At 38.0% G+C, this 17,798-nt stretch overlaps 1 protein-coding gene across 1 annotated transcript in view; it reads left to right on the forward strand.

Moving 5' to 3' along the window:
- Nucleotides 1-2,496: 2,496 nt before the first annotated feature.
- The window catches only part of MYBPC2 (myosin binding protein C2), a 40,158-nt gene continuing 24,856 nt past the window's right edge, over nucleotides 2,497-17,798 (forward strand). Inside the window, exons 1-15 of the mRNA XM_032235950.1 lie at nucleotides 2,497-2,575; nucleotides 3,202-3,264; nucleotides 6,815-6,844; nucleotides 8,544-8,621; nucleotides 10,190-10,338; nucleotides 11,558-11,675; nucleotides 12,732-12,780; nucleotides 13,108-13,167; nucleotides 13,820-14,031; nucleotides 14,200-14,332; nucleotides 14,484-14,608; nucleotides 14,747-14,852; nucleotides 15,408-15,574; nucleotides 15,672-15,837; nucleotides 17,426-17,532. Of these exons, the coding sequence (XP_032091841.1) occupies nucleotides 2,497-2,575; nucleotides 3,202-3,264; nucleotides 6,815-6,844; nucleotides 8,544-8,621; nucleotides 10,190-10,338; nucleotides 11,558-11,675; nucleotides 12,732-12,780; nucleotides 13,108-13,167; nucleotides 13,820-14,031; nucleotides 14,200-14,332; nucleotides 14,484-14,608; nucleotides 14,747-14,852; nucleotides 15,408-15,574; nucleotides 15,672-15,837; nucleotides 17,426-17,532 (1,642 nt within the window). The remainder of the gene's footprint in view (nucleotides 2,576-3,201; nucleotides 3,265-6,814; nucleotides 6,845-8,543; nucleotides 8,622-10,189; nucleotides 10,339-11,557; nucleotides 11,676-12,731; nucleotides 12,781-13,107; nucleotides 13,168-13,819; nucleotides 14,032-14,199; nucleotides 14,333-14,483; nucleotides 14,609-14,746; nucleotides 14,853-15,407; nucleotides 15,575-15,671; nucleotides 15,838-17,425; nucleotides 17,533-17,798) is intronic.

The raw sequence follows: 17,798 nt of genomic DNA on the forward strand, positions 1-17,798 counted from the left end.
TAAAAAGAGATCCCCCTGCACCCCCTTCCACCTCCACACTCCCCATGTGTCCTTGGTTTTAATGTTTGATTGAAACTTTTTATGTTTTAGTTTATATGTGTGTCAGCTGTCCAGAATTACCCTATGGTAAGATGGGCAGACAATAAATTTTATAAATAAATAATAAACAAACAAATAAAATAAACAAGTAAATGATTTGAATAAATATTTTAGCAATACTCAAGGTCAAAAAAAGACAAGGTGATAGGTTTAACAGTGCAGTTAAAACCGTGGTCTGTTTTTAAATACATTACTTGATGTGTGTAAAAAAACAAGCTGTGGTTTGTTTGCATAATCACAACTACTAGCTTGAGGTTTTTTGACTCCGCCCCATGGGTTCCCATGGTACTGTCCTATGCCAAAGACAACAATCAGTGAAAGTCTCTTTTTAGAAAAATATCTGCCATTTTTTGTTCCATTTGCTTTAGAGATCTTTGCAGCAAAGAAACCACTTAAAGAGTATTTGCAATTTTCTCCAGATAACACAATAAGCTTCAGAGAAGCATGATTTGAAATTATAATGTTATATGCTTTAATTTTAGACATCAAAGAATCAGAAATAAAGAAATAATCTAGCCAAAAGCAATTCTTATGTGTGAAAGAAAGAAAAGCATATTTCCCTTAGGAGGGATTAATCAAACGCCAGCTGAGATAAAAGAATAAAAGGCAACTGTACTGAGGCATGCTATTAAATTTAATTGTTGAATTCATCTAAACATGCTTTACTCTATGTGTTGTACTATTATTGGCAGCTAAAATGTTTGCACTGTTCTAAAGTTCCTGCCTTTCTAAATTCATATTTGTCTTTGAGCCTTTATACATTTACAGGTAACCATGGCACAAACAAGCCTCAATAATGTTTTTTTAACCACATTTCCATAACAAAGCCTTCATCTTGTCCCCAGGCCACGAGTGAAAAACTCTTAAATTCTCCTTAGCCACAGTAGTATTTAAGTAATTATTTCAGTCTTATACAAACACTATCCAAGGACACCCTCAAATAACATAAAAAATTCCCCTCCTTTCAGTAGAAAGAACCGAGATTACTGCAGTCACAGTTAATGCAGTTAAAACATTAGAGGCAGGATAGGAATCAACAGTGGGAACAGCTAATGTCATAATGATATAAAGGCAGGATACAAAAATCTAATAAATAACAATAAAGCAAAATATACTTTTCTATTGGCTCAAAGATGGATGGAAGGATCAGCAGTGGGAATAGGTCTTTGTGTTGTCCAATTCAAGATTAGATTAGCAATCAAAAGGCTGATTATCACAGAGATGGAGTATGCTTGGATGCACAGAGTGATAGCTATTTTGTTGTGGTTGTTCTAATCCCATTTTTCTCCATTTGGTTATCTTACACTTGGTATTGCATTAAAATTTTCATCATTGTCAATGGAGATAGCTAATAATATTGCCTTCCATTATGCTTATCCATCCTTTAAAATACTCAGATAAATACAATTTTCCCCAAAGGACCATATGATCCAGAGTAGCATTCTGATAAATTATTGGGCCCCAAGAAAAGCATAGTTTGATTAAATATTAATACTCACATAAGGATTATGGTGTTGGAATAGGAACAGAAAGATCCAACATTACATCTCTCAGCCCTTGAAAGTCACACTAAGTGATTTTGGGCCAAGCTTTTTCCCTTCACATGGTTGCTATTGGCATAAAATGCAGAGAGATCTCTAAATAATCCCTCTCCCCAAGCTTCCAGAGAAATACCTATCATTATTTTGTGAATAATACGGTATATCCACAAAAATAAACTAAAGAATAATATTCATTATTTTAACTAAGTGAATGAACAGGTTTACGATAGTTTTCATTCTTAGTTAATTATTATGGTTAATAATATTACTGCTGCTGCATTGAATAGTTTATGTTTAAAATGTTAATTTAAAGACAACAGAGTTGGGAGGCTGTTCTTTATCCTTCATTTAAATTTTTTAAAAGACAGTTTGTACAAATAACTCCATCAAGATAAATGATGAAGAGCTCATCTTGAATTCACAATGCAAATGTGTGATTTCAGGTTTATTGAAAAAACAGGATGGCAGATTTTCCACAGGTTTACCTTACCTTATTCTCTCCAAACTTTCTCTTAATGAGCGAGATTTCTTCCTAGAATATTATTCCTTCATCTTCCTTCTCAAAATAATGTTTTTATGAACATTCTCTGATAATAAAATTCATGTCATTTTTAGTCTTCAGATAGTATTGTTATTTATATAGCCAAAATGCATCACCTACAGAGGAGAATCATGCATTAGTATGTTTAGAGCAACTCTTTGCATTAGATTTGCAGAATTATTAAAAAAGAAGAAAGGATAATTCCTATATATAGCTTATCCAAGACTGAGTGCATGCAGTGGCCATAAAATGATAATTAATACAATCATAAACAATAAAAACGAAGAGTGTAGAGTGCAGTAGAAATCCAGAACAATGACCATCATGCTGCAATGTTCCACTTTACCAGGCCACATACAGCTGCTCATAACTTGCAGCTACGTACAAGATCTGGGTAAGACAGGGATGTCAAACTCGATTTCATTGAGGGTTTGCATCACAGTTGTGTTTGACCTTGGGGGGGGGGGGCGTGGCCGGGGACCATGTTCAGTTTAACATCATTCATGTTGGGGGTGTCTGTGGTGGCTTGAGTGCTCTGCCAGTGAAAAAATGGAGCTCCATTTTCACTGGCAAGGCCTTGCGAGCTGGTCCTTCATTGTTTCCAGGATGGCCCCACGGGCCAGGTCTAAGCATCCTGCAGGCCGGATCCAACCCCTGAGCCTTGAGTTTGACACCCCTGGTATAAGACATAAGGAATCTGGATTTTAAAGCTGACTCATGCGGCTTACAAAGATGCTAGAGAAAATTCTGTTTCTTCTTGCCAAGTCATGTCTCATCTCCCCTTTGCTTACAGCACTTCAGATATTTTACTGATCAACTTGTTAAACTGTCAAGGGGAGGATAGGAAAAAAAATGCCATCCAAAATGGGTACTTGGTCCCAAATTTTGGGCATGATCACAGGAACAGAATAGCCTCTGAAGGCCAACTAGTCGCTTGCCATATTTGCATGTGATTGGAGGACATGGATTGCCTCGTTGTGCCCACTTTTCCTGATCTGCTGTCTTTTCATTCCTCTACAGCAGCAAAGAAGAAAGAAGTGAAGAAAGCAGAGCCAAAAGATGTGAAGAAAGAAGAGCCCAAAAGTAAGAATATGAGTCATATATTGACTTGATCATGCATACAGGATCTAACAGAAAGTCAATCGCTCATTTTTTTTTTAGATTGGAAGAATGAAGGGCTGTAGAGAACATACTGTTTGCCTTTCCGTTCCCTGGTGATTATGAATAGCCTCATCAAGGGAATGGAAATAAAATGGTATGCAAAGCCTTTTCAAGACTCTTGAAAGGCCAAGGGCAGAATATTCATCTGAGAATGTTTTCCCATCACCCTTTGAAGTCAGTATCCCAATAAACCTCTATTTGTGGAGGAGCCCCAAAGTCAAAGACGTTGAGATTATTTGCTAACTGAATAAAATTAATTTAATCAATTTGCAAATATTGTATTAGCCTTTGATGCCCCTCTACAAATGGTGCTTAGGGCAGTTGTTCTCCCCAAGAATACCTTGATGGTAGGATTATGTCCCTGTTGAAAAGAAAGAATTAAAAATAATCCATCCAAGGCAGAGTCAGAATGGATGCCAGAATCAAAGGGTACTGCTACCACTATCAACCAAAATACATTATACAGTTATTCTGTCTTTTTCTACTGAAGAAAACATTTTCTGATAAGAAACCATGTCAAATTATGAGTCTGGGTGGGTGGAGGAAGATGAGAGGACAGCTTATCTGGATGCCATGAAATTTAGTAGACAACTGGACCATAACCGGAAGATGTTTAGGACTAATTAGGCTGCTTTGAATAATTTTCTCTTTATGGCTTCTTGCATGTCAGTTATAGCAGAAAAATACAGGCATAATGTGTCTACTTTGATTGAACCATGCATTAGATTCTCTAGAAATAATAGATATACTACTGTATGTCAATTCAGTGAAAAGGCTCAGGAAAGCTGTGTGTGTGTGTGTGTGTGTGTGTGTGTGTGTGTGTGTGTGTGTGAGAGAGAGAGAGAGAGAGAGAGAGAGATTGATTTAGAAAATCTTCAGATTCAGCAAATCTAATGCACACACACACACACACACACACACACACACACTAGCTGAATACCCCTGCTCTGCAACAAAACTATGTGATCAGGCTTGATAAATCGACACTTAAATTAATGAGTAGCTACCATCGACCTCTCCTCTCCCTCAGGCTTACCCCACAGAAGCCTCCCTTATCCTAACCCCTTCTCTCCCTCAGCCTTTGCCCCACAGAAGCCTCCCCTATCCTAACCCCTTCTCTCACTTCAGCCTTGCCCCACCAAATACTCCCCTCTCCTATCCCTTTCTTTCCCCTCAACCCTTGCCCCACAGAAGCCTCCCCTATCCCTTCCCCTTCACTCCCTCAGCCTTGCCCCACCAAATCCTCCCCTATCCCTTCCCCTTCACTCCCTCAGCCTTGCCCCACCAAATCCTCCCCTATCCCTTCCCCTTCACTCCCTCAGCCTTGCCCCACAGAAACCCCACCTATCCTATCACCTTTTCTCCCTCAGGCTCCTCTCCACGCTCTCAGCCAGCAGGCTGGATGAGTCAAGCGTTGGCCATGCCCACATCCATGTTTTCAGGTTGAGAGGGGGAGTAGAACTCTTTAGCAGTGTTAATAATAATATACAAAATACTAATGCTCTAATGGTCATTTCTAAAAATCCTTTGTTATCGAGCACCTAGAAGCCAAGAGAAACACATGTGCCAAAGTTCAAGTTTGTAGGTTTTACGGTTCTGGAGATTTCATGATTCCTGCATGAGTGTTTTTGCGTTTATATAGAGATATATTTAATTTTAATGTTTTAATGATTAATTTATTAAATTATTTAAATTATACACCACCCAGAGCCCCTGTATGAGGAAGATGAGCATTGAGAAGTATGAAATTAAACAAACAAACAAACAAACAAACAAACTTTGGATCTTATTTGGCCCTGGATTCTCAGAATTAAAGAAACAGGGGAAAGATTTTCTGTATCTCATAATCTAAAATTTAAGCAGAGACATGCTGCTTGCTGACCTCTGCATTAGTGTTGCACATGCTGGCATGTTGACCTAGAAAAACTGGCTCCCAACTCATAGTCTGCTGATCCCTGACAGACCATTTTAATTAAAGGAATGACAAACAAGTAAGATAATATCTTTATTGGTCCAGGGAAAAAAATGACTCCTTTACTTTGATATCTTTCCTTTGTGGGATTCAGTATGGCATTGGTACCTAATTGAAAAGGACATCTCTGCCTAATAAAATATAAAAGCCAAAAATCACACTCTACATACAGTATGCATGTTTAAAACATCCAGTCATAGAAAGCAGTTTTGAACCTCAGATTTTCAAGGTGAGCTAAGCTGCCACAAGTTTCAATTCCTTGTCATCTTCTTAGCAAAATGTTCAGGCTGGTTTTATGGATTCTAGATTCTGGCAGAAAAAACACCACCACCACATCCCTTGAAAGCTTTTGCTTCAGTTTCAGCCTAATCATAGTACAGCAGAACACTGAAGTATTGCATTGAACCATGCATTGTTTCTTCTGGAGATGATATTGTCAAGAGTTTTCGTTGCAGCAGCACATCCAGCAAGCACACAAATAAATGAACTTCAGCAGGACTCAATTATATATAAGAAACTTTTTTACATACAATACTAAATAGCAGAATTCAGCATACAATATCAGGAACACAGATACAATATTTTATAGAAGCAAGTCATTACAGAGTAGAGAGATACAGAGGCCTACATTGTACAGAAGCTGGGAAGTTAAAGAGGCCAAACCGAGTGTAAGCCACACCCAGACTTCAGATTGTCTCTTATGGCCCCATACAAACAAATATTATGTTTCAGTTTCCAAACAATCCTCATTGGCTGACCTGTTAACATGTCTATTCAAACAGTCCCCGCTGACTGACATGTTGCCATGTGTATTCCAGTCTATGAACATACTCTGACAGATACAATAAGTGCTGTGGCATAGTTTGAGAAACTGAAACTTTCAACTGACTAGACAGTATTTTTTTAACTGAATCTTTTTGCTGCCATGGTGGAGGAACAAAGGATGGGGATAAGGATATAAAGTCCTACATCCAAACATTATTCACTTAGCAGAAATCATTTAGTTGTTACGTTCAAACTTAGTCAAGAAAAGTTGCACTTAAGTCCTAGTCCTCGCCAAACATTTCTTTGTTATAGGAATTTTATTTCATTCAAACATAAGGCCCAGCTGTTTTTTCGTCATTTTTTTTTGTAAGGCTATCCTATATGCATTAAGAATGTGGGTAAAATTTAAATATCCAAATATATTTACAGGCCTGAGAAAAGCTGTGTTGCAACAAGAATTTATACAGCCAGTCCTCAACTTAAAACCACAATTCAGTTACTAAGCAAGGCCGTTCTCATTCTTGCAGGAAATCACATTGTGACTGAACTCAATTTTACAAAACTTTTTATTGCAGCCATTAAGCAAATCACTGTGGTCATTAAGTGAATCACATGGTTGTTAAGCAAATCAGGATTTTCCCAATTGATTTTGCTTGTCAAAAACTGGTTGAAAAGGTCTCAAACTGTGATTATGAGACCACACCTAATATTTCCCCTCTCTTTTATTTTTTCTAGCTGAAGCTCCAGCAGAGCAGGTTCCAGAAGGTAAGAATATTTCCTTCTAGAAAAATAGCAAAAGAAATCAGTTAGCATTCTCGTTCAAATATCCTATGGAGCAACCAATTCTCTAATGCTTTGCAAACAGCCAAAAGGACACCTGGATGAATGCTGTTCCTCAGGGCAGGTGCTGGAACAGAGAAAACATGATGACTCTGCTTAATAGAGAGAACTGGACCATGCCCAAACCTGTCATTTCTTGGTCACTCAGTCCAAGCAGAAATCATTGGACATTAGGCAGTCTTACAAGTACTGTAATCTAGTTTTGAGCCACGCAGGACTTTATGGGTAATAACAAACACTGCGAATTGCACCCCGAAGCTCATAAGAAGACAATGCACCTCACATAGAAGGAGTGTTATATGGGCACATTGTGAAGTTTCAAAAATGCCCACACAAGTTTAAAAAAAATGTATTCTGGACAAGTTGCAGTTTCTAGATGCTATTTAAGTTGAGCACTATATAGAATCTATTATAGTAATTCAACTGGAAGATAACTAAGTACACAGGCATAATGGAAATCTTCAAGTAATCTTCAAGAGACACTGCCAAGGGAGAGACAGCATTGCCAATATCTATAGAAAGGATGGAATAAGAGGCTTAGAAGGCTTCTTAGTTTCTGGATAAATGTGGGGAGAATTGTATTTTTAGACATGCAAGGCTGTCAATGTAGTAAATTAACTCATCCGGTTGTGATTCCTACCTAGTCTACTTTGCAAGGTTGATATCAATCCAGCAAGTCTAACAGTACAAATTCCCCTCATCTCTTACACACCCTTAGCAAATTAATGAAGGTCTGTTCCAAGTTTCTTGTCCTACCTACTATCTAAAGTAGCTATGGACTATGCTGTTCCTTATCCCCTTGGCAGTGTCTCTTTATTCATTCTATCCTACATGCCATTACACTAGGGGATGAATTACTGCAAGTGCTACTACATTTAGAAATAAAGATAAAAAATATATCAATTCAGAGGTTTCAGAACCCACAGCTATTTGCTTTTGACAGAGTTGACCAGTGTCAGTTCTTGTCCATTCAGGCCTCCACAAGCCTCCACACTGGGGAACCTCAATGGCATCATTTGCTGATTCACGGCAGAGGCATATAGTTCATGTTTATGGATGACTTCATCCAGCAGGTCCATATAGATGTCAAATATAAGTGTGGGGAGACTGAAGTCTTGATGAACCTTGTAAAATAGGGTCTGACACTTCAATGTCTTCTTTGCTACCACCAGGACTTGGAGAAAGGCAAACCACAATATCATGCCTCCTACTTTCTATACCTTGAGTTGGTCCAGAAGGATTCCATAATTAAAACTATATGGAAGTCAAAGAATAACTGATGCTTAACATTCTGCTGTTACCTCTATTTTTTAATCAAATCTTACCTATAATACCTATAGGTAAGATTTGTTAAATCTTAAAAGTTTATTACCTATAATAAACTTGGCTCCCTCATCCACCCCTAATTTTGAAGTAAAATCTTTTAGAGAGAAAATCATATTATCTGTAAGCAGAACATGAAATACTGAGGGCTCTCTTAAATCATGCTCTTGATAATCTGTTCTTCCTTTGTAGAACTTAAATGCAATGATAATACTTTCTCCTGCTTTGCTATATCCTAGAATTTCTAATCACCCTAACACTTTTTGTCCTTCATTAATTACTGTACTCTTTTCCTCTCTAGTGGAAGACAAAGGGGATCCCTCTAAACAGTCAGAAGGAGTCTTCATCCAGAAGCCAGAAAATGTGCTAATACATTGTGGTAAATGGCAAAGTAGAAAGGCAGAAGATCCATGCATATCCAATTCTAGCGAAATTTACATGAACTTTAAAAAAACATCTTATCATTTTGTTGTGCATCATACTTTACTTGGAGACCTTTCCTTCCTTCCTCTCTCTCTCCCTCTTTCTTTCTTTCTTTCTTTCTTTCTTTCTTTCTTTCTTTCTTTCTTTCCTCCCTCCCTCTTTCTTTCTTTCTCTTTTTTTCTTTCTCTTTATTTCTTTCCTCCCTCTTCCTTCCTTCCTTCCTTCCTTCCTTTCTTTCTTTCTTTCTTATCTAAACATTGATACAGATAAATAAAAAAGACATTTGCAATTTAAGACACTAAATAGTGTCTTTACTAAATAGTAAAGATGAAGAAGAGGGAAAACCAAAGCAGTTAAGTCAGACATTAGTTTGAAAATTTACAGTTCCAGCATTCAGTTGAGATCAAACAGTTTCAAAAGAAGCCGCTAAGGGCATTTCAAAGGATAGGAGGAAAAGGTAGCTGTCTCTTATTAGACCTGGTTGAATAGTCTTTTAATTTTTTTTCATTCATCCTTTCGCGCTCTCTCTCTCTCTTTCTCCTTCTCTCCCTGCCTCCCTCCCTCCCTCCCTCTGACTATTACTGATAGGATGTTACAGAGCCAAAAGTTGCTTGCTTTTAAAGAAGAGAACCTAGAAACTTCTTTCTAATTCTTGATAATTTAGTACAGTAAAGCTTTAGGGTTAGGTGTGCCTTGCCTTGAGAGGGTCCAGGAACTAAGAACAACATATGGTGTTAAATATGAATAGTTTCCTTTGTTGTTCTTCACCGGCAGACAGAAATCTTGCCAGATTAAAGCAACTAGCTGCATAACTACAGATAGACTTCTATCATATGCCTTAAGCTATGGATCAATGTTATATGGTCATTTTGCATATCAGCAATAATCAGGACACTTCTAAGAATCCTCTCTTAGAGGAAACATGGCTCTCTTTCAATTAGTGTAAAGCAACTGTTGATTTTTCTAGGTTAGAAAAACAAGAAAAACTTGAGCAGTGGTGGTGAACATAGCTGTGGACATGCGTGCCATCACCCCAGCTCTGTTTTGGGTCTCTGCTGCGCATGCATGTGTGCCTTCCGCCGACCAGCTGATCTTTGGGTCTCTGCTGTGCATGCGTGAGTTCTGCACACATGCGTGGTTTGTGCGTGTGCATGGCCCACATCTTGCAGTTTGGGCAGGGCATAGGCACATGCGCAAGGCACGCACATGCACTTTGGGCACTCGGTGCCTAAAAGGTTTGCCATCACTGAACTAGAACATCTCCCTGAAGCTAACAACCTTCAGCAAGGTTGACCTGGAGCCTCACCATCCCCAGCCACCACAGCTAATAGCTGTGTAGTCTAAAAATTCTGAGATTTGTAGTCCAGCACATTTAGAATACCGATAATTTCATTTCCTCGGGGTTTCAGAGACAGTCCACCTTTCCGTAGAAGTTTAATTCCCCTGAGTTCCATTGATAGGACAACAAAGTGCCTATTTAGATAGGGAAACAGGTATTCTGACTTTGATATCTCCTTTCTATAGGCAGTGATGTGTCTATCCGTGTACAGTTGGATGGGGCTCAACTCCCTTGCAAACCTTCCATCAAGTGGTTCAAGGGGAAATGGCTGGAGTTGGGCATTAAGAGCGGACTACGGTTCCAGTTCAAAGAGGACTTTGACAAGGATAAAAATGTGAGCCCCTGTAGAAAAGGAGGCTATAAGAGATACTGATGTCTGTTCTCTCAAAATATATTGCACTGTTAAAAGTATTTTATTCTAACTACCATGACTTATTTCAAAAGGATACTGTGAAATATGTTTTTCAATAGCAGTTAAGAATTCTGCCAAAGCACAATTCCCAGGCTAAGTCTGATTTGGCTCATAAATATGTGTCCTTTCCCCAAACTCTAAATTTTCAGTTTGATGTTTTGTATACATTAAGTCCACGTCTTACAACAATTTGCTTAGTGACATTTCAGTGTTACAAAGCTGTTGAAACCAGCTGTAACTGGTCATAACACTTTATGAATGTCATCACAGCATTCCCAGAGTAGAAAAATGCTACTCTGCTGCTTTTAAGAACAAGCTAGGAGGAGGGAGGGAGCATCAGGTTGGAGAAACTTGCCATATACAATACTGCTGGGTGACTGTTGGAGAAATTTTCTGGATTACACTTGTTGACCTTATGAAGGTATTCACACAACAGATTTATCTGAATTTATTGAATTAGATTTATTGAATTAAAGAGTAATCAGCTCTTCATAAACAGCTTTTTAAGTGCTTGGGAATATCTTGAGCTTGAGACTTCTAAAATGGGTGAAGTAGAAATCTAAACATATCTGAAAATATCCTTAATTTCAAATTGAACAAGACATTTTAAGCTGATTTAACTATTTTGAGATTTAACTGTTTAAAGACACTGAGAGCAAAAACAGACCAGTCTTGGTAAACATCTAATCTCAAATATTTGTCAAACTAACAGGAACTAGCACAGTGAAGGGAAAAAAATTGGGGTAAGATATCGATAATGTAAGTGTGATTAATCCTTTTGTGTCTGTTGCAAATCTTGCCCCCTAAACTATTTTACTACCTACTGAACATCCTTTTTTTTTTACTGATCAAACCCTGAATTGTAAAACAAATAAATAAAGCTACCTCTGGGACTTTGGTTGGAGAATTGCAAATTAGGTATCTTAATTCTAGTACTTCATTTTTTGCTGCTATTTTCTTTCTCTTTGAACTACATTTTTCACATCCTATAAAATCTCCATAACTCCCATTAACACCAATGGAATATAGAGAATATAGAGATGCTTGTTTCTAGTTCAGAACTATTATGTGCCAGTCATATAGTGGCAATAAAAATAGCTACCTAATAAACTTTGTGCTTATGTTTTGTTTATTTGCAAAGATTTACTCCTATGAGCTGAAAATTGAGAAAGTAGTAATTGGAGACCGAGGTGACTATCGCATTGAGGTGTCAGCCAAGGACTTTTTTGACAGCTGTGTCTTCAATATTGATGTAGAAGGTACCACCATGTTTACACTGTTTGCTAATCTCCAGACCTAATTTTTTTTAAAAAAACCTACAATGTTTGCATAACATTCTTTGCTCACTGAGATAAATGACATTGTTCATACAACTCTTTAAGTCAGTAAGTGGGTTTCCCAAACCTCACTGATCCACAGGTATTTTCTTTCAAAAGGCAACTGGATTTTCTAGCTTTGCTAGAAGACACTTCATTCTCATCCAAGAAGCTTATTCCGTTCTGACTGAATGGTGGAGAATGGGAGGATTCAAGTGCTCATTAGTCCTCTTTCTGATGTGAAAACATTTAGGTTGAGTTTGTACAACATGATCTTGGCTAAAGTTCAGTTGGGTAGTCTGTGGCTCAGTGAATATCTATAGAGATTCTAAGGGTCACCTCTGCACCTTTTGAAGGCTGTTCATCCCAAAGTGTATAGCTAAATGTCTATGGAGATTTGAAAAAAAGCACTTTTGGGACAACCATGACATGGACAACTGAGAATCTCCATAGATTTTACTGAATCTCAGATTACCTAAATGAAGTTTAGCCAAGACCCATGTTGTACAAATTCAGCCTAAATGTCTTCACATCTAATGTCACACTTTGGAATCTATATCCCACCAAATAGGTTTTCATACTGGTCAAGATTAATTTGCCAGATTAATATTAATAATGGCAATTTTTTCTGTGGCTGATATCCCTGTCTAGAATTTTAGTCTTCAGGATATTTTATCATTCCTTTACTTATATCTGTGGATGACATGTGTTTGTTTGGTTATTAATCCTTAGCTAACATTAGTAAGCATAGTTATTCTGAGCAAAAATATGTTTTTGCTTTAGAGGACAATTTTTTCCTTCCTAATTTCCTTCCTAATTGCTTGTTTTTTCATACTTATCTTCATGAACTCCCTTAATCCTTTAAAACTTTATTTATTTTTATTTATTAATTAAATTTATGTGCTGCCTATCTCACTATCTAGAGAGACTCTGCAGATTACAATAGCATAAAAGCATAAATATAAAAAAAAATTAAAGCATTGTTATCTTCTCCTCCAGCACCAAGAACAGAAGAAACTGGCAATATTTTAGAAACATTCAAACGTTCGTAAGTATCCATGGTTTCAGCACAGATGAATCCCTTACTTGGAAAAGCCCACCTCCATTTAATCATTCTGGTTCTGTTGGACTACAGCTTCCATAGTCCTGTGTCTATAGTTCTGCTGCTGAACTTGACAAATATGGGGGTGATGGTGGCTGATAAGGATCATGAAAAGAATTCCAAAATCAAACCACAATGAGACAAAGGAATGTGCATGCTTAGCCATCTCCAGAACTTTCTTCAGACAAAATATTGCAAAAATCAGAAGATGAAAGAAAGCAAAAAGTTAAATGGTACTTTGGGATGAGAAGTTCGCTGTTCTTTTTCTTGCAGTGGAGAAGCCAAAAACGATGTTGCTGGAGAGCTGGATTTCACTGGCTTGCTTAAGAAAAGGTACAGTAAATAAAGATATTAGCAATGAAGGGAGCATAACAGCAATCTTCTCTTTGCCTGAAAATAGATAACCAGCAGAGGCAATCAGTCTAGGGCAATATTTCTGAAGTTTGGTAATTTTAAGGTGTAGAATTTCCCAGCCAGCATTAGGCAGAAAAATGCCTATTTAGGTATATAGCATATTGCCTTCACCTGCATTTTTTGTCAAGTAATTTTCCTTTAAAATGGAAGGTCTTAGATTTCCTGAAGATATGATAACAAAGATAGATGAGGGGAGAGGGCTTTTATGTAATTTCTTTTCAGCTCCTCGATGGTCAAATTTAGGACAAGCTTTCTTTTGGAGAAATTTGGGAGTTTTGTATAATGCAATATAGGACAAGAATTGGCTGCTCTAGTTCCCAACCCCTAGGCTGTGGCCTACTACTAGGCCATGGCGTATTCGCAAATGGGCTGTGGGCCGGTGCATGTGTGCACAGCTTGACTCACATGAGAGGCAGACTGGCACGTACATGCATGGAATTGCAGCTCAACTTGTACAGCCCAGTTCCTCTCTCACCTTTCCATCCCCCCCAAGCCAGGCTGCCAAGCTACAAAGGTTGGAATTCTAGAGGACAGGTTCAAAAGCTTCGTCTTCCTCTACCCCTCTTTGTAGAGAAGTGCAAGTTCAAGAAGAAGAGAAGAAAAAGAAGAAAAAGAAGGATGACGATGATGATTTGGGGATTCCACCAGAGATTTGGGAACTGCTTAAGGGTGTGACCAAGAAAAGCGAGTATGAGCGAATTGCCTTTGAGTATGGCATCACTGATCTACGTGGCATGTTGAAAAGGCTCAAGAAAGCCAAGGTGGAGATCAAGAAAAGTGCAGGTATCAGAAGGGACTAGACTGGTGGAGACTGAAATATTGCTTCTGTTTAATGTCAATAATTATGTGGCATGTTTTAGCATTTTAGCATCACATATAAATGATATTGTCTTATTAGCCTTCTCTTAACCAAGAGTGCAAAAGGGTGTCTATTCTCAATCTCTTCTGTAGCATTCATTAAGAAACTGGACCCAGCCTATCAAGTTGACAAAGGCCACAAGATCAAGATGTGGGTGGAGTTGAGTGACCCTGACTTACCTATCAAATGGATGAAAAATGGGCAAGTGATCAAGCCCAGTGGCAAGTAAGTCTGAGCAATAAGGTGGTAAAGCCAGGATGCTGATTTATTGTTCTAGTGGATAGGAAATGAGAAAATATATTGGGTGACAAGGGAAACATATTAAGGTTCTCTCGGTGCAGGTGAATGGTTTTTTTCTTCTTCTTCTTGCGCATAGATACATCTTTGAGAATGTGGGTAAGAAACGTATCATGACAATCACCAAGACAACGCTGGCGGATGATGCAGCCTACGAATGTGTGGCTGGAGATGAGAAGAGCTTCACAGAGGTCTTTGTAAAAGGTGTGGATGGAGGATGCATGCAAATATAATAGAATTGGAGAAAATAACAAAGATGGTGATGATTTGCAAAATAAAGTTGAAAGGCGTATCCATGTGTGAGCAATATCCCTATTATACATTCCATCTTTATGTACCTAGAACCACCTGTCCTGGTCGTGAGTGGTCTGGATGACCAACAAGTATATGTGGGAGACAAGGTAGTGCTGGAAGTAGAGGTATCTGAGGAAGGAGCCCAGGTAATGTGGTAAGTTTCCAGTTCAACTTTTCCAATTTTTCTCTTCTTTTTTTTTCTCTTCTAGCCAATCAGCTGTCTTCTAAATAATCCCAATCTCTGATATTGACCACAGAATTATCTCTTAAGTTTACCAACATATGTTTCATGTTGATTTGTTTTCATCTTTCTTTCTTTAACTCAGCAAAAAACAATAACAGAATAATAATGTGATAAAAAATTAAAATGCCAGTTCTTTTCAAATGTTATAAAATTTTATGATTTAAAATTTAGGAAGCAAGAGTTTTAGATTAGCAGAATAATAATGATAAATTTATAGGTAATACATAGTTGAAAAAGGAAATGTTGCCTGGATATATAGAATTATAAGAAGAACAATCTTAGGAAATGTAATCAAATTGCTTGAAAATATGGCTAATATTTGGGAAAAGCTACATTTTCTGCCCATTATGACGCTGGCAAGACCCTTCCCTTCCCTCTTGTTTTACTTGCATCATACACATTGCCATGTCTTTCCAGTCATGTCCTTTCTCCATCTTTTCCCCTTTTCCCTCTCTTCATCTCCAGGTCGAAGGACGGTGTGGAATTGACTCGTGAAGACACCTTCAAGTACCGCATCAGAAAGGATGGCAAAAAGCACATGCTCATCATCAATGAGGCTAACAAAGAAGATGCTGGCCGCTTCCAGATTGTAACCAACGGGGGCCAATCAGAAGCATATCTTGCAGTTGAAGGTCCGTGTGGGCCAATGGGTCCATCAGTGGAAAGGCTATGTAGGGAATTTGGAAGTTTTTGCCAGTGAAATTTATGTGTTCAAATCTTACCATCCAGACAAACCACTCGAGGTAATTCAAGGTATTGCTGATCTGACGGTCAAAGCCACCGAACAAGCCGTCTTCAAGTGTGAAGTGTCTGATGAAAAAGTTACTGGCAAATGGTACAAGAATGGAGTTGAGATCCGGCCCAGTAAACGTATCACAATGACTCACAAGGGCAGGTGAGCATTTGGAGAAAACTAGAAAATAGGCGGAGTGGGTTTTATCAAAAAATTAATTAGTAACAGAAAAAGAAAATTATGATGCAAATAGATGTATTCTCAAGAAAATAAAATGAGGAAATGTCCAAAGTACCATATATTGTTATAACAATTAACAGTTACAGTTTTATATATCCTTATCTAAAGTAAATTTTAATTAATAAATTTATTTTAATTTTAAGAACTAGCATTCTTTTATACCCTACCATATTAAGTGGAAATGAGTTCTGTAATTCATTTTATTTGTCCATACAAAGTCTATAGGTATTCTGCTCATGGATGCCAAGTGCAATCAGATTTTCAATCCTTTCAATAACTGGCACCATACATTTATCTTTCGAATAATGCAATATTAGTCTTTTATTTATGCATTTATCAAATTTGGAGACAGCCCATCTCATCTTACCAGGGGGCTCTGGGGGGTGCATATTTAAAACATAACAACCAGATAAGCATTATAATACAATTGGTGGCAGTTAAAACAAGTATAAAATTATTAAAGTTAAAAAGCTGGCAGAAGGCCTTCAAGGGTGCTAATCAACTTCAAGCTGGCATGCTTTCTGCATGCCCCAAGAAAGTTTGGCACAGCCAGGTCTTCAAACATTTCAGAAAGGCCAGGAGACTGGAGGTCCACCTCACTACTGGGGAGGGGAGATATTCCACAGAGTGGGGGAGACAGCAGACAGTGGTATCTTCCTGGACCCCACCAGTCCAAATTCTTTAATTGATGGGCTATGTAACATACTCCCCCTGCCTGGCATGGTGGGATGGGCAGATATAACCAGAGAGAAGATGTTTCCGTATCTTGCCACAATAAACCCACCTACAATCCAGAATGTAGGTGAAGTTCTTATTTTTGCCATTCGTTATGATTCCATTTGTGCCTGCCATTTTTTTTTAGTTCAACTGAATCTGTTCTGATATTACAGATTAAACATTTGCCTCAAGCATATGAAATTCAGCTTTATATTTTTGCTTGGATATAAATCTCACTGTAAAGGCTCGGGCAGAGTATCATCTCTCTATTCAATATACTACATTCATTCATTCATTCATTCATTCATTCATTCATTCAATTTATATGGGTGATCTAATTTCTGAAGGAAGGGAAGAATAAACAAGGTAATACAGGCAAAACCAATATTTATTTTAAAGGAATGGTTCCTGATTTTTTTTTAATGCAATCATGTGCATACACATTGATACACGCTGATCCACCAGTTTCTTATACGTTTAAGTGCTAAATGCATTACACTCAATGAACTGACGGTTATACTGGTGGTGTTTGCTTTGCTTTGGAGCCTAGAGTTTAAATACTGCATGAAAAACAGCAATTTGATGCAATGTATGCTGTTTCACCTCTAAACAGCCAGCTTGTTCACTTGGATGAGAAATAGACTTTAAATGATCTGTTTTAACAGTGAAGAAAAATCAAGGTATTGGGCCATCTGTGAGAGGTGATCGTAATTAGAACCCCAACCCTGCAAATTAGCTGGTGATGATCCATCCATTCTGACCTTTTCTTCATAATTTCATTTTTTTTCTGCAGGGTCCACAAGCTGATCATTGATGATGTGAGACCTGAAGATGAGGGAGATTACACCTTCGTCCCTGATGGATATGCTCTTTCACTTTCTGCTAAACTCAACTTCTTGGGTCAGTGTAGGGAGGGACTTGGGTAGTAGGCTTAAGATTCTCCACTGTGCAAATCCCTTGAGATACTCATGATCATCACAGTTATATAGTCCAGGTGCTCAGTTTGCCAAACTAAACTGGAATTGCTATGAGCCAAAAAAATGACCTGTGCCACAAATTTATGAGGGGCTAAAAAAACAGAACCCCCCGCCCTCTCAATCTTGTTAACAGGGATTTTCCCAAAGCAACTAATGACAAAGTGTGTGAATATTGCAAGGAGAAATGAA

Source organism: Thamnophis elegans, chromosome Z (genome assembly GCF_009769535.1).
Source record: "Thamnophis elegans isolate rThaEle1 chromosome Z, rThaEle1.pri, whole genome shotgun sequence".
Lineage (NCBI taxonomy): Eukaryota > Metazoa > Chordata > Lepidosauria > Squamata > Colubridae > Thamnophis > Thamnophis elegans.